This window comes from Sorex fumeus, unplaced genomic scaffold (assembly GCF_029834395.1).
Source record: "Sorex fumeus unplaced genomic scaffold, SorFum_2.1 ptg000081l, whole genome shotgun sequence".
NCBI lineage: Eukaryota > Metazoa > Chordata > Mammalia > Eulipotyphla > Soricidae > Sorex > Sorex fumeus.
The window spans coordinates 3,744,601-3,761,672 of NW_026606138.1; the positions used below are offsets into that span (position 1 = coordinate 3,744,601).

The 17,072-nt window shown below is 43.7% G+C and overlaps 1 protein-coding gene across 1 annotated transcript in view; it reads left to right on the forward strand.

Annotated features, from left to right (window-relative positions):
* The window catches only part of PTPRB (protein tyrosine phosphatase receptor type B), a 124,155-nt gene that overhangs the window by 78,245 nt on the left and 28,838 nt on the right, over window positions 1-17,072 (forward strand). Inside the window, exons 17-21 of the mRNA XM_056130741.1 lie at window positions 1,343-1,606; window positions 3,111-3,392; window positions 9,591-9,869; window positions 10,449-10,598; window positions 12,944-13,187. Of these exons, the coding sequence (XP_055986716.1) occupies window positions 1,343-1,606; window positions 3,111-3,392; window positions 9,591-9,869; window positions 10,449-10,598; window positions 12,944-13,187 (1,219 nt within the window). The remainder of the gene's footprint in view (window positions 1-1,342; window positions 1,607-3,110; window positions 3,393-9,590; window positions 9,870-10,448; window positions 10,599-12,943; window positions 13,188-17,072) is intronic.

Here is a 17,072-nt window from a genome sequence, read left to right on the forward strand (position 1 = left end):
ATCCCTCAGGAATATAGCACTATATTAAATAAACACAAAGAGTTCCAGGAAAATGGAAAAAAGGGAGACATCTTCCAGGTCTCTGCAGAGAAATGGAATGAACTTGTTCCACATAATTTCCATTTTTCATTTTTCTATTTAACTTGGTTTTTTTCCATTTGATGGTGGATTTAGAATGCTCTGGGGTGCCAGGTTGTGTGCTCTGGGCTGGACAATGACAGTAAACAAGACAGACAAGACCTTTGTCCTCATAGAACTTTACGTTAAAAGAGAGGAGGAGAGCGTCCAGATGGCAGATTATAAAGGGAAATGATCTTAGTACGCCTTAAATTCTATGAAGGAAATAAACAGTATGTTGTGACAGAGAGCAACTTGGCAGGACTGGAAACTGCATTAGACAGAGAAGGCATCTCAGCTGTGCCTTGACGGTAAAGGAACCCTGGGAAGCTCACATTTCAGGCACCTGACAGAAATTCTCCTTGTTAAGCTTAGATTGTGACTAGAATTGCATAGATGTTCCAATTTCCGGGGCAGTTTGCCTTACCTGCTCGTTACTGCTTCAAGTTCCTCCAGCAAGGTAAAACGGTGCTCACTCTCCTGAGAATGATGCTTGTATACCTACAGCACAGATGGTGGCGTGACTGCACAGTGGTCCAAGTGACTGTGAACTCATATTCTTCCAAGGGAGCTTATACTGAGATAGATTTTGGAAATAAAAAGCATGAGAAAAGGGAGACCTGGGCAGGTGGAGAGGAAGTAGAGAGGCAGAGAGGAGTGTAGGGGAGGTTGGCCACCGCTGACATGAGCCAGACTGGAAGGTGTTGGAAATGTTTCTGAACATTTTTAGAACCTTTAATAAGCTGAGTTAAAACCTACTTGGGCAGTTTTCACCCTCATTTCTAAAGATTTCATTTTATATTTTTATCAAAGATCATATGGAAAGCCTATAGAAATTTATTTTCTGTTTTGTTTCATTTTTGTTTGTTTACTTTTGGAGCACTAGCTGACTGTGCTCAGGGATCACTCCTGGTGAGTCTTGGGGGACCATACTTGATGTAGAGAATTGAATGGGGGTCAGTCATGTATAAGGCCTTTACCACTGTACTATCTCTCTGACCCCACCACATTTTTTAAAACCTCACTAATGGTCACATTCCACTTTTATGCAAAAATATTTAACATAAAACATATAACAATTATGCAATGAAATGTAGTATAGATATGCACTGACTCCATAATCTATACTACTGGCTCATGTGTCCAGTACAGCTCATATTTTCACTGGTGGGTAATAGCACATTTGTTTCTGTTGTTTTCAATCGTGATTTTCTCTCTGTTCTAGTTCCAGCCACTGTGAGTAATCTTAAGGGATCTAATCGGAACATGACAGATAGCCTCTGGTTTAGCTGGAGCCCAGCGTCGGGGGACTTTGACTTTTATGAGTTGATTCTCTACAATCCCAATGGTACAAAGAAGGAAAACTGGAAAGATAAGTCTCTGACGGAATGGCGTTTCCGTGGCCTGGTTCCTGGAAGGAAGTACACACTGTGGGTGGTAACTCACAGTGGAGATCTCAGCAACAAAGTCATCGGCGAGAGCAGAACAGGTAAAAGCACAGTTGTCACTGGTCAAATGTTTATGGGGAATAGCTTCTCAAGACACATTTTTAGGGGGAGAGAAATAGTGCAACAGAAGGGCACTTACTTTGCATGTGGTTGGCCCAGGTTCAATCCCTGGCATCCCATATGGTCCTCCCAAGACCATCCAGAAGTGATTCTTAAACACAGGACCAGAAGTGAGCCCTGAGCACCACCAGGTGTGGCCCCCAAACCAAGATAAGTAAATATAAATAAATTAAAAAAGAAACCTTTTAATTATGGTAATAAGAAGAAATACCATCACATGTGATATACCATATGCAACCCCCAAGTGAGAAGGTGCTATGGCACCATGGATACAGGACACAGATTTTGGCCAAAAAGATCTAGGTCCTTTACTTAGCTCTGTTTCTTACTTCTGTGAACTTGGTAAGATCATGCCTCAGTTCTTTTATTTGTAAAATGGGGGATAATTATATATTTCACAGTTCCAGAGCAATAGTACCAAGTGGGAGCTTGTCTTGCACATGACCAACCTAGGTTCAAGCCCCAGCATCCCATGTAGTCCCCTGAACATCACCAGGAGTAATTCTTGAGTGCAGAGCCAAGAGTGATTCCTGCGCATTGCTAGATGTGACTCCAAAAACCAAAACAAAACAAAATTATTTATTTCATTACCATGTTGCTAGGAGCAGTGTTTCCTAAACATTCTTATTTCTTGGACACACAGAAGACTTTCATTTCTGTATGCCATTCTAGGGTCATGTAGCCTGCCCACACGGCAGAGTCTGGCAAACTCCTTGTGTCGTACCCAATATGCCAAATACCAGTAACAATGATGGGTCTCATTCTCCTAAAGAGCTTTGAATATAATCTCAGGGCTAGGATGAAGGAGACGTTACTGGGGCCTGCTCGAGGCAATCGACGATTAACAGGATGATTTGTGATTTGTGATTTGTGATCCTAGGGTCAATGAAGAGGCTCTCTACAGTGAGACATTGTTTGTCTGTGCATTCCCACCCCTCAGTCTGATAGAACCAGAACCTCCATGCAGTTGTAACCCACTCACCAATCACTCTCACTCCACTCTACCCTCATAAGGAATTTCTGTTCATGAAAATTAAATAAAAGGTACATAAAGTATGGAAGACTGTGTCATATACATAGTGAACACTATGAATACAAGCTCCTATTCTTGTATTGTTATATCATCTCTTTTACTACAAAATACATAAAAGTCTGTCCAGTCAGAAAGATAGTACAAAGGTAAAAGTGTTTGTCTTGCAATGAGGCCCAACCAGGTTTGAACCTTAACACCTCATATAGTTCCCCAAGTACTGCCAGGAGTAATTCCTGAGCATGGAGAGAGGAGAACCACGAGGCATGACCTCATAACCAAAGTAACTTAAAAATTAAAATAATAAATGCCTGTTTAATATTGTTCAGTTATCAGATTTTGTTGATTTTTGACCCAGTATGATTATGTGATTTTTCCCTTTCTCCTACATATAGCCCCAAGTCCTCCAAGTCTTATGTCATTTGCTGATGTTGCAAACACATCTTTAGCTATCACCTGGAAAGTACCCCCAGATTGGACAGACTACGATGACTTTGAGCTGCAGTGGTCTCCCAAAGATACGCTCACTGTCTTCAACCCCTACAGCACCAAAAAATCAGAAGGACGCATTATGTACGGTCTTCGTCCAGGAAGATCTTATCAATTTAGTGTCCAGACTGTGAGTGGTGATTCCTGGAGAACCTATAGCAAGCCAGTTTTTGGATCCGTGAGGACAAGTAAGACATATTTTTCTACTTTTGCTTCAGATGGAAAGAATGTGAAAGTATGTGTTACAATATCTTATGGTGGTTGATTTGAAACCACAGCATCACTTGGGAGTTGGTTTGGTTTAAATTAAGGCAGGAGTTATCTATATAGTTGTGTTTATTTATTGGACATTAATAACACAGGGAACTAAATTGTTTCTGTCCTCACGGGGCTTTCAATAGAAAGAGAGTTCCTCCTAGCATTAGGAAGACAATTACAGGGCCTGGGAAATAGCTGAATAGCTGGCTGGTATTCATGCTTTGTATGGGGGAACCCCAGGTTCTGTCTCTAGTACTGCATGAATCCTTGAGCACTGTTGGGAATAACTCCTGAGCACCAAACCAGGAATAAGTCCAGAGCACCTCTGAATGTGACCCACCATATACTTAAAGACAGTTACATACTGACTGTAATGAAATATTTGGCACTAGAAAAATACTTGACAGAAGGATCTTAGTCATTAGGAACAAATTTCTCAGAAGTAGAAACATCTTAATCTAAATCATTTACATCAAATCTGTAAAGAGTAAGATTATGAGGAGGAGATAGAAAAAGAAGTATGAAATAGATTAGGTAGAAAGAAAAAACACTGCAATACCAAGCAAGAGGAAATAAGATCAGAGAGGAGTTTTGTTGGCCACAGCATAAAATTTTGTGACACTATGGTAACAAACTTTGGTAACAATTTTGGCAGCAACAACACGTCTGTTAGAGTCACTGAAGGATTTTCAGCAGAGATGACATTATCAGATTGGCATTTAAGATAGTGGAGGGGGCAGAGAAATAGTATAGGCGATAAAGCACTTGCCTTGCACATGACTGGCCCAGGTTCTATCCCTGGTGCCATGGATGGTCCCTAATCATAGCAGGATTAGCCCCTAAGCAGTGCTTAGATATGTCCCAACTCTCCCCTCCTCAAAAATAAATTAATTAATAATAAAGGATAAAATAATGTCAGATAGTGGTTTTCCATTCTTTTCTTTTTTCAACTGCAAATTGGTAAAGATGGCAAACAAAATATGTGTACACCAGGCTTGTATTGTCATGGGCAGTGCTTGCCCAGTCCATGCTGCTCCATGCCCAGTGCACCTGTGATACGTAGCAGTGACCTTCCCAGGGACTAGCAGGGCATTTTTGCAGATCAGTGGTTGGAAGCCACTACTATGAGAATAGATTGAAAGGGGAAAAATCAAATATAACTGGATTAGTTTGGGTGTATTACTACAGAGCCCAAAAATAAAAATACTTAAACAATGAAACAATGATTCATTTCTTCCCAAAGAAATGCTGGGGTGTTTCAATCAGTCTTAAAGAAACAAAGGTCTTCAGTATAAGGTAGTAATTCAAATATTAATTTTTTAAACAATCACTATCACTGTCCTCCTGTTGTTCATCAATTTGCTTGAGTGGGCCCAGTAACATTGTGAGATTTGTTACTGTGTTTGGCATATCGAATATGTCACGGGTAGCTTGCCAGGCTTTGCCATGAGGGTGAGATACTCTTGGTAGCTTGCCGGGCTTTCCGAGAGGGGCAGAGGAATCTAACTCAGGTAGGTTGTATCGGCCACATGCAAGGCAGATGCCCTACCTGCTGTGCTATCCCTCCAGCCCTTTTAAACAATACCTAGACTATATAGTTTCTTGTATCAGGTAATTACGGTTAAAATAAGTAGTTAAAATTAGAAATTTAAACTAGCATTCAACACTTAAATGTTCTAACAGATATAACATTTATTAATTGGACATACCCATGATGAGAGCTGAGATATTCAGAGGCATTCAGTACTGAGTTTTATGAGAAGTGACTGCTGGAATCTTTTTTGGTTGTTGTTTTTTTGGGTCACACCTGGCATTGCACAAGGGTTACTCCTGGCTCATGCACTCAGAAATTAATCCTGGTGGTGCTCGGGGGACCATATGAGATGCTGGGAATCAAACCCAAGTCAACCGCATGCAAGGCGAATGCCCTAACCACTGTGCTATCGCTCCAGCACCCGAGTGATGGAATCTTGAGGACTGCATTCATTAGCACTGGAATTGTTTGTGGATGACAGAAAACCCCAAATTCCAAAATCACAGTGGGTCAAGCAAACTAGAAGTTTATAAAGCATTCCAGGGCTAAGGAGATAGTTCAACCCGATACCACATCCATGTCCAACCCCCACTCTGATACCCCTATTGTGGCCTGACTAATCCCCTGCACCCCAGGATCTGAGCAGCATCACGGTCTAGGACCCTAGCACTGAAACTCTAGTCCTGTTGGCTGAGTATCACCAGGGTGACCCCGCCCCCCCAGGTCTTCTAAACATTACTTAGGAGAAAATATGATAGGAAAAAGTATCTGGTGGAAAAGTAAAGTGATCCTCATCTAATCTGTTGTGATTTAGTTAACAAGTGCACATATTTATATGACACACAGTTCAGTGGCTCAGAAATGCTGTTTCAAAGCTGTGATTGTTGAGGACATAGATCTGTAACTAAGCAGGGAGGTGGGTTGTGGTCCATATCAGGGCATGGTGAGGGATGATGGGGCCACACCCAGTTCCCTGAAGACCATTTGTAATGAAATCTTCTAAGCACAAGTCCCATCTTCCTGGCCTTGCAGGCACACATGGACCCACACTGGTTTATTTCTATGCTGTCATTGTCTGAAAAATCTTAATAATGTTTGAAGCGGCATCATATTTTTATTTGTCAGTGGATCCTGAAAACTATGTAGCCAAATCTTCTGTAGAGTTTATGAAGGAACCATTGTAATTTGGGGCAGCGAAGGAGGTAGGGCAAGGAGGAAAGGATGACATTTGTGATGAGGACCATAAAAACTCAGCAATGGAATGAAATAAGAGTGTCATGAAATGTGTTTGTCCTTTTCAGTATTCTTTTCAGATTTTTGGTTTGGGGGCTACATTCAGTGTTACTCAGGGTTTATTCCTGGCTCTGAACTCAGGACCCACTCCTGGTGGGGTTTGGGGGACCATATGGGGTGCTGGGGATTGAACGGTCATCCATGTGCCAGGCAGACACCCTATCTACTGTACTGTTGGTCCAGCTTTTCTTCAGTATTCTTCAAGTCAAACATCACTGTCTCTTGCCTTCTTGTGGAGAGAGGCGCCTCTCCAGCAGAGCTCCAAGGGCTGGGGTGCAGGGTGGGAGGCATTCTCAGTGACACTCAGCTGGGCTGTCAGTGCTGAGGGTGGGGCCCATCTGGGCCACACCAGGCGGTGGCCACGGGTGCTACCAGGAATCAAACTAAGGGTTTTCGCATGCCAGAACGGCAGTCTGGAGCTCTGAGCCATTTCCCCAGACCTCTCTTATTTTTTTTTTAAATCTCTCCTCGCATTCTATGGTCTTTGCACCTCTTGAACCTTTTGGATGCAGTGACCTGGCTGATGACTGCTGAGAGCTGTCACTGTGTGTGTTGCGCTTGTATTCTGTGCTGTGGTCACTGGAGCAGTGGGAAACCTTTTCAGATTTACTCTTTGCCAATGCTTTTGACTCCTGGAATGAAAGAGGAACAAAAGGGTCTAAATCTAATTTTAAAAATTTATCCCAGAGCCCGAAGGATCCTTTGAATCTGGGAAGGAGGCAAGTCCAGGAGCATCTTACAGAGGTTACCCCAGGATAGCACCCCCCACCCTTATACACGCTTAAACACAGAGCCAGAGTTCCTTGGATTTTACATGTAGAAATCTGAGAACTTTTCTTTTCTGTTGTTTTTTGTTACTTGTTTTGGGGGCTTGGGGCAGGGGGAGGACTTTCTAGCAGTGCTTGGGAGCACCAGGGCTACACCCAGTGATACGGCTGAGAGGCTGAGACGGAGGCAAGCAGTACTGAAGGTTAAGCACAAGGTCCTGTATTTGTTACCATGTGCTCCAGCCTGTGGAGTTATCATCCTGTCCAAATTTTTTCTTTTCTTTTTTTATTTTAATTTTTTCAAATTGATCAAAGTACTATGATTTACCGGGCTGGAGCGATAGCACAGCGGGTAGGGCATTTGCCTTGCACACGGTCTACACGGCTTCAATTCCTCTGTCCTCTCGGAGAGCCCGGCAAGTTACCGAGAATATTCCGCTCACATGGCAGTGCCTGGCAAGCTCTCCATGGCGTATTCGATATGCCAAAAACAGCACCAACAAGTCTCACAATGGAGACGTTATTGGTGCCCGCTCGAGCAAATCGATGAACAATGGGAGGATAGTACAGTGCAGTGCAGACTATGATTTACCAATACTTTTAATGATAGTTTCTATGCACAATATTCCAACACCATGACTATCACCTGCACCCACCTCTGTCCTCCAAGCACTACAGCGCCCCTTCCTTTCCATTTTATTTGGGTCTTGAAGGCCATATCCAGTGATACTTAGGGCTTACTCCTGATGCTGCTCAAGAATCACTCCTGGCAGTGTGCAGGGACCATCCGCAGTTCCTGGGTTTGAAATGGGGTCTCTCTAGCCTCACACTTTTCTCTCTCTAAATAGCTCAGATACCAAAATTAACGTTTTAACAAAAAAACAACTCATTTTAAATCACACATTTAGCTTCATGGCATAATAAGAGACAGTGGGTGTGTTATTCTCGAGGGCCCCACAAAGCTTCGTTTTCACCTGTGTGGCCCATTACAAGTACTTTTCTTTTCGACTGAATCAGGTTACTCATTGTTGTGTCATTCACAACAACAGAATGAAATCAGTTACAGTTCTCTGAGTCCAAATTGAGCTAGGCAGTCTGAGGAGGCAAAAACCTGAGTGACGCAGAAGGGATGGGTCCATCTGATATGCGCATGCGCATCCAGAGCCCTGTCAGGCCTGAGCCAGACTGTGAGCCAGGCTGGCAGAGAAATGGGGGAGGCAGGAAGAGACCAGGCCCAGAGGGTAGGAAGTCCTCAACACTTTTTAATTTCCTCATGGAAACAATTTCATCTATTGAGCAATTACTATGCCAGCCACTATTCTAGGTGGCAATGTGTATTTCAGATCATCGAATCATCACAAGAACCTTATGAAATAGATCTGTTTCCTTTCTCCATGTTGCATGTGAGGCAGAAACATATAAGTAATTTGCCAAAGAGTGTAGAGCTGCTAACTAGAATTTGAATTCAGAAGGCCGTGCTGTACTTCAAAAAACTATTTATGTATGTATGTATTTATTTGGTTTTGGGGTCACACCGAGCGATGCACAAGGGTTACTCCTGGCTCATGCACTTAGGAATTACTCCTGGTCGTGCTCAGGGGACCATATGGGGTGCTGGGAATTGAACCCAGGTCAGCCGCGTGCAAGGCAAATGCCCTACCTACTGTGCTATGGCTCCAGCCCCCTCTTTATTTATTTTTATGGGGTCCATATCCAGGGGTAGGGCTGGAGAGAGAGTCCAGGGGTTAAGGCACTTGTCTTGCATGCAGCCAACTCTAGTTCAGTCCCCAGCACCACCGGATCCCCCAACACTGCTGAAAGCACATGTCCAGGGCTACTTGGCCAGCTGCTGCTGAGTGGAGCTGGGGTAGGCATGCTTTGCTAGGGTCCTCTTCAGGATCAGGCCTGTTCACTTCTGCCATCCCCTCAAGCCTTAAGTCATACTTTTCACTTCTTGGAGACTGACTTCTCACACCAGGTTTCAGTCCCCATATGTGAATTTGTGTTTCCAATCATGCCACCACAGAGTGACTTTCAGGAGACTTGAAATCAGTGTTAGTGTTTTCAAATTATTTCACAAAATGAATTCTCCAATGGCCTGGAGTGATAGCACAGCGGGTATGACAGGTATGACGTTTGCCTTGCATGTGGCCAACCTGGCCAACCAGAGTTTGATTCCTCTGTCCCTCTTGGAGAGCCCGGCAAGCTCTCAAGAATATCTCACTCACACAGCAAAGCCTGGCAATCTACCCATGATGTATTCCATATGCCAAACACAGTAACAAGTCTCACAGTGGAGACGTTACTGGGCCCACTTGAGCAAATTGATGAACAACGGGAGGACAGTGCTACAGTGCAGAATTCTCCGACAGACCAAACTGCCTGAGAGAGCTTCGAGAATTTTCTATTTGAAACCCACTCTGAATTAAATGTGAGAATGATTTGCTCTAGATCCGAAAAGTAGTTGAATTCCAAAGAGCTGGAGTGGGGAAGATATTTCACAGTTCCCTAAAGGTCTCCTCACTCTCCCTCAGAGCCAGACAAGATACAAAACCTGCACTGCCGGCCGCAGAACTCCACGGCCATTGCCTGTTCCTGGATCCCACCCGATTCTGACTTCGACGGGTATAGCATCGAATGCCGGAAAATGGACACCCAAGAAGTTGAATTCTCCAGGAAGCTGGAGAAAGAGAAGTCTCTGCTCAACATCATGATGCTAGTGCCCCATAAGAGATACCTGGTGTCCATCAAGGTGCAGTCGGCCGGCGTGACCAGTGAGGTGGTGGAAGACAGTACCATCACAATGATTGACCGTAAGTGTCCCTGGTGAGTGGTCCCCTAAGGGCACTCTCTTCTCTAGCCTCCCCATCACCCTCTTCCCCTGTGGACCATCCACACCCACATTAAATTCTTGTCCCTTGGCAAAGAGGGCCTGACAGCTGCCAGGAAATGGAAACATCTCTGTGTGTAAAGTAGCCTGGCAGCAAACATGTTAAATGGTCTCACAGCACCTGAAGGAGCTTGTATTTAAGTACATCACTTAGCCTGATATAGTTTAGCTCTAATGGAGCTTTTAAGCAATTCGAAGCTCCAACTTCAGGAAATCCTGCTGGGGAGTGGCCTCTTTCATTATGGTTTAATGTGCCGCTGGCATATCACTTCCTCTGCCTTCTTCCTTTCCGAGGAGGAGGTTTTCTTGATTGTAAGCCTCATACATGCGCGCGCGCACACGCGCGCGCGCGCACACACACACACACACACACACACACACACACACAGAGTTAGACACTTAAATGTAGATGAAAGGAGAGTGGGCCCTTCATTTCACTGACTGTTTCCTTGTGAAAGCAGATTATGACCCTTCTTGCTTCCTTCCCCCCTCCTTCTTCCAGGCCCCCCTCCTCCACCTCCACACATTCGTGTGAATAAAAAGGATGTGCTAATTAGCAAATCTTCTATCAACTTCACTTTCAACTGCAGCTGGTTCAGCGACACCAATGGAGCTGTGAAATACTTCACAGTGGTGGTGAGAGAGGCCGATGGTAAGTGAGCTGCATTAGCTCCCCGGAAGACAGGGAGGGCTTTCTCAAAGGTCACTGAGGAGCCTCTTACTGCGACAAATTTGCAGAATTCTTATGTCTCTGCTGGGTGATGGGAAGGAGAGATAACAGAAAATTGCTCAAGGGTCTTTTGAAAATAAAGCCTGTTGGAAGCTTATTGGCCTCTGGCTTTTATTCTTAAATGGTTGAATATTAATATTAGCAGCCATCACAGTCATAATAGTAACCATCATTGTTGAGCTCTTAATATGTGCCAGGCACTGTTGGAAGTACACAGAATGATTCACCCAGGGGTTCTCACTGCTCATTCAATACTGTTCACTGCTCTTTTCTTCGGCCATTAAGCATCAGAACTTCAGCACTCCCTGCCCCAACACCTCAACTAACCACACACTCCCAAATGGCTTACATTCCCAGAAATGTTCCAACACTTAAAAGAGGGAAAGCATGATTAAGAACAGCAATCCTTCTTTCTCTATTGAATTTTTAGTAGATTTTTCATTTTCTAGTCCACTAGAGTTTTCAGTATCTATCTAATTTCCAGTGTCTAGAGACCAAGTAAGTACTAGGGAATAGTTCTAACATTCCCTTCAAACCCTGAGTGGAATAGTTTTAAGTTATTTTCTCATCAGACCTCCTACAGAAGTTATGCATTTGTAGGCTCCTGAGGTGTTGCAACGGATGTGTTATTGTGTTATTTCTCCAAAACCAGATGTTTGTATCTAGAATGGCATTAATATACTTTACATGTCTTGTCATTTCAATATTGTTTAAGGTGTTGCCCTGGGATTTCTTAAGCACATCCTATTTTAACCCCTTTGTGGACAATAGGAAACCTATAACCGACAAATGTTGGAGTAATTTCTAAGCTAAATGGTATGTCAGTCTCCCTAGATATTTAACAGTCCTATATTTTATATTTTACTTAATTATATTAAAGTTGGTTATGCATAATCAGTTAAATAACCTCAAGGTTATCCCATGTTTTCTCATATTTTCTTATACCTCCTAATTGGAAAGTAAACTGTGGAAAGATTTTGGACTAAAGTAGGCAGCAATAGAGAAAATGGTGGGGTTGGAGTCATAGTAATTAAGGCACTTGCCTTGCCCATGGCCAACCAGGGTTTGTTCACCAGCCCCCAAGGACCACTAAGAGTGATTCCTAAGCACAGAGCAAGGAGTAAACGCTGAGCATCTCCAAGTGTAGCCCAAAAACAAAAGTGGGGGGGGGGTAATGTTTGGGACCTACGGATATAGCTAACTGGTAGAATGCTTATCTTACATGTGTGAGTTTCTCTCCCCAGTACCATAAACCAAAGTATGGAGAAAACGTTTTACTACATGACTATCTATCAGTGACACCCCCCACCCTCAAATATTATTGCAAAGGCTGGCTAGTGTTTTCCAGCCTGGTGGGTTCCCATTATTGATGTCCATAGAGATGGGCTATGTTTCCCTGGTCTTCCAGGAAAACAAATTCATATACATGTCATTTGTAGCCTATATGCTCATCCTAAAAAGAATATGCCTTTTCAACTCCTGCCAGCATGATAATGTTCCCAGGAGCAAATTCTATTCAACAGGAATTCAGGATGCAGTAAGCACCCCCAGTACCTTGAAGTCCATTGCCAGTGGCATCCAATCTTTATAATATTTATCTTCCTAATTATGTTTTCCTCCAGCCAACATCAAAACGAGTTTGAGGTGCCAAAACACACAAGAGGCTGGGTGGACAGGGGAAGAATTCTGGGAAGTGTTTTGCATGAAGGGTCAAATTCAAGCTGGGATTAAACAGTATTCCAGATAATAGAGCTGTACACAGAGCAATTATCAGGCCTGGCGGAGCACATGGAACATGCTTGGTGGGGCCACCGCACTGGCCTTGGACTTGATTTTTCTTATCTTCTCCCTATTTCCAGGTCATAGGGATTTCCTTATGAGCTCAGCTACAATGATTATTGGCAAGGTAGGGAGCTGATTGAGCGGGTTGCCTCTCCAATGAGGAGAGTCCAACTGTCTGGAGTTGTCGGGCATGTAATCATTCGTACCGAACTAACCTCACATAAGTCACGTTTAAAAAAAAATTCCAAGAAAAGTGATGGAGTGTGTGTGTGTGTGTGTGTGTTGAATTCTATATTTTTTATATTTTAGAAAAAAAATGAATTAAATTAATTCCATTAGGAAAACCTTATGATAATCTTTAAGATCACAGAATCTGCATTCTGGAGGTAAACAGAGGTAGAGGGTGAGGAAGCAGCCTTAGAAATTTATTTAGAAATCATTGAAGTCATGAGGAAGTGCTTCACTGTGGGTTTTTCTCCCTCCAGGCAGTGAGGACCTGAAGCCTGAACCTCAGCATCCTTTGCCCTCCTACCTGGAGTACAGACACAATGCCTCCATTCAAGTGTATCAGACCAATTACTTTGCCAGCAAATGTGCCGAAAGTCCTGACAGCAACTCTAAGAGTTTTAACATTAAACTGGGAGCAGAGATGGAGAGCCTGGGTGGAAAATGTGATCCGGACGAGCAAAAATTTTGTGACGGGCCACTGAAGCCACGCACTGCCTACAGGTGAGATGTATTACCTGCATTTTGCTAGTGTGGACAGGCTACATTTCTGAGCATTGCATTTTCTGGGCATCTGATAGATATGAGCTTCTATAGATTAATAACCTACATTTCCACACTGCTGTACATTTTCCTGCGTAATTTATAAAAGCTCTTCTCACCTCCATGCACAGGTAATGCACCACGAAGGCCATCAACCTGGGGCAGGCACTCAAGTTCATTATGTGGTGTAGTGAAAGTTCTTACTAAATTGTTCTTTCTCTCGAAACTTCTTGGGTAGGAATCATAATTTAGCAAGTTAGCAGTTGTGAAAATGCCCACATAAGGATATTGCATTTAGGGAGAGTCAAGAAAATATGGGGGAATGTCTTTCACTTTCAGGAAGGACTGGGACACACTTAGTTATTTCCCTTCTGAGACATCAAAAGATGAAAGAGCACTTTGGTCTAGACAGAATTTTGAAGGAAAAGACCCTGGAAATAATAAGAAAGTCTCTCTTCCCACTAAGTTGGCAGACAAGGAGAAGCAGCTGTTTGGTGTGACTCCAGGAAGCACTGAATGGGTCAGCAACCCCTTCCAGGCAGAGAAAATTGCAGGTTCATTCTCTGCACTGCTTTCCCATGAAGCAAGTATTGGCAGGTACTGAGGGATTCCCAAACAAGTGTGTGTGTGTGTGTGTGTGTGTGTGTGTGTGTGTGTGTAGTATATAAAGTATAAGGTTACAGGCATACCAGAGTAATGCTTTTGTGAAGGATGGATCTTCTGTGTTGGACATCAGCAGTGTTGAAACCCAGTCAGTCAATGTCCATCGTGGTTGGCTGGTGCCTTTGTCTTACTCTTAAATATTTTGAGTATCACCCCAAATCTCAGTTGAAACATTTATGCCAGCTTCAAAATTAGAGTACACTTAGCATCAGCAAAGGCAAGCAAATGGTTTTTCTAAGGCGAAGGACTCATTTGGGGAAGAACTGTGCACAACAGCTGCCGCTGCCCAGGACACTTCACAAACTTGTTATTGTCACCCCAGTAAAGATGGGGACTTCCTACTTTTCATTTATTATTTTTTTGAAATTTTTATATATTTTATTTTCATAAAGTAGTTCACAATAGTTCATTGCTGATAATATTCAAACACCAATCCCACCACTGAGCACCTTCCCATGACAATAAGTGGGACTTTTAACACAGAAACTTGGCAGTGAGGTTTACCAAAGAGGAGATCCTAGGAATCTGCCTGAAGGAGGTGAGTGTATGGAACCAACAAAGAAGAAATGTGAGCTCAGGACTCAGGACTCCTTGGATTCAGAAGAGGGCACAGCACCTCCGTTAGCTGGGCTCAGGGAAAGCTGAGCAAAAGAGTCCCAATAGCTATTTTCCCTTTGTGAGTTGGAAAGTTGCTGCTGGTTTCTTTCTTTTCTTTTTTTCTTTTTCTTTCTTTCTTTGTTTTGTGAGAGAAAAGAACTGGACTCTTTACTCCATTTGAGACAGAAAGGCCTTGCATTTGCCTTCCGGCCCTGCCCTACTGTGGCAATTCAATAGATGGCAATTCAGGCTCCTAAGCCTCACTGTCCTCGTCTGCAGAACATTATAGAGTTGTGCTGAGGTGTACTGGAGAGACAGATGGAACCCAGTCATCTTTCTAGCTCAAGGAGTCTCCAAGGGGTTCCTACTCACTTCCAGGAACAAATAAAGACTCCAGAACGGACTACCATAAGCTCTGACGTCTCCCTTCGGCAGCCTCACCAGCTGTGTCTTCCACCATTTCCCAGAGAATCTTCTGTTCTTTTGCTTCTGACTTCCCAGAGTTCCCTGGAATGTGACACAACCTCTCTTTCTCTCGACCTCTGGGACTTTGCACATTCTTTTCACTCTCTTTGGACAACCTTCCTTTCCTCTGGCTGGGGGATTTCTGTGTATGTGCTCTACAAAAGTCAGCTCAACCTTGCCTCACCCCCACTTTGCCTGTCAACCTCTGGCTGGGCACATTGGTGCTGCTGACTCAGCTTCATTTCCACATGACCCAATCCTGTCATCCCGTGATTCCTCCACTTACCCCCTGGATTTTAAGCCTTTGTTTCATTTCCAACTCTCTCAGCTAGACGAAAGTTCATAGAGAAGACATGGCTGAATGGAGGAGGCAGCCGTGATGTTGGTTAGAAGACAATATGGCAAGTTCCCGGCACAAAGGAAGTTCTCATTAAACGCTTCTGAACAAGAAGGGAAGGAGTCAAGCTGCTCCGTGAAAAGTTACACATTCTTATTATAGCTTAATCAACTCATGCCGTGCATATTTGTTTTCTAGAACACAGCTTTCCTATATCTCTCCACTTGGCTCAGTGCTGTGGAAAGCATGCCAGGCAGAGAACACTCAAGAAGAGAAGGCCCGGCCTTTCAGAGCATGTGGGAGCACCACCTGCGAGCGGCCTCTGGTGTGTCTGCTAAGCCTTGGTTCAGTGTTCCCAGAATTCAACCTGGATCAAGGCCATCCTCGGCACAGTGACCCTCGATCCAGTCGGGCCTCCCCACCCCCATCCCCCAGGGACAGTAGATAGGAAAGAACACAGGAAAGGGAAAAAATTAGGACTGTAAAGAAAGGGAACTGCTTGCTTTCACTGATATGTAAGTTTATTATGCCAACTAACGTAAAGCGTTCCCACTTCGGGTTTGTCTTATCTGGGTGCCTAATTAGTGTTCCATAAGGGAGAGAAGGTCAGGCCAGGCGGGGAGAGAGGCACTTTGGAGGGTAGGAAAGTGCTGATCTGGTTTTGTTTCTACTCTAAATAGAAAAGCAATGTGACCACAAGCTAGGCAGCTTCTCTTGACCTCATTTTTCTTGAGTGGGGGGAGATTTGAATCCCATGATCGTTAATGTTGAGCTATAGAGTTCAGGTTCTAAACACATTTAGAGTGAAAAAAATGACTATCAGTTATTTATCCACTCATTTAAAAAAAATCTTACGCACAGGATTCTATTTATCACGGGGATAATAAACTCTATATGTGGATTTCCTCTGTGAAAAGCTCGGGGTCCAAGTGCTATGGGGATTAAAAAAGAGAAATAAGACAGAGTTTCTGTCTTCAGGAGCTTATAATATAGTGCTGGAAAGAAGCTGTGCCTGTAAAAATCAGGGCAGATGTGTGGAAGGATGTAAGAGAGAGAGGTGGTAGCAATTAGCTGCTAGAAGGTTCCAAAGACTTCTTGGAATAGGTCTTCTTTCAGCTGATATTCATTCAGAAGTAGGAAGGGCTTGAAAGGATGTTACTGGGACAGGAGGACATTCAAGGAAGAGGGATCTGCCCATAAAGAATTCATCTCTAGCCCTTTCCTTCCCCAGTCTGTCTATGACGCCCTTGTTCTAGCAGATGACCTGAGCTCCAATCTTAGAACCATCCTAATGACTTCCTTCCTCCTCTTTGGGCTGGGTCCTCCTTGCTCCCTTCGTGGTACCCTCTGCCTATCCTCCCCTCCTTTGCTGTAAAAACCTTCTGTCCAGGGGGTCTCATGAACCATGATGAAGTCCTGTGCACCTGTCTTCCATGGCCTTCTACCCTACTTCATCTGCTCTTTTTCATGGTGTATGTCACCATCAGGAATATTAAATCTATGTATTTAGTGGATTTTATTTCTGAGTTTTTTTGTTTGTTTTTTGATAGGGAGCCATATCTGGCTATGCTCAAGGATTACTCCTGGATCTGCACTTTTATTTCTAGTTTTTTTTTGGTGGGGGGAGTTCTTTTTTTGAATGGGGAGCCATACCCAGCTGTACTTATGGGTTACTCCTGGCTCTGCACTCGATTCCCAGAAACCCATATGATCCCCGAATCACCTGGTATTTCAGGGACCATATGGGGTGCTGAGAATCTAACCCAGGTAGACCATGATCAAGG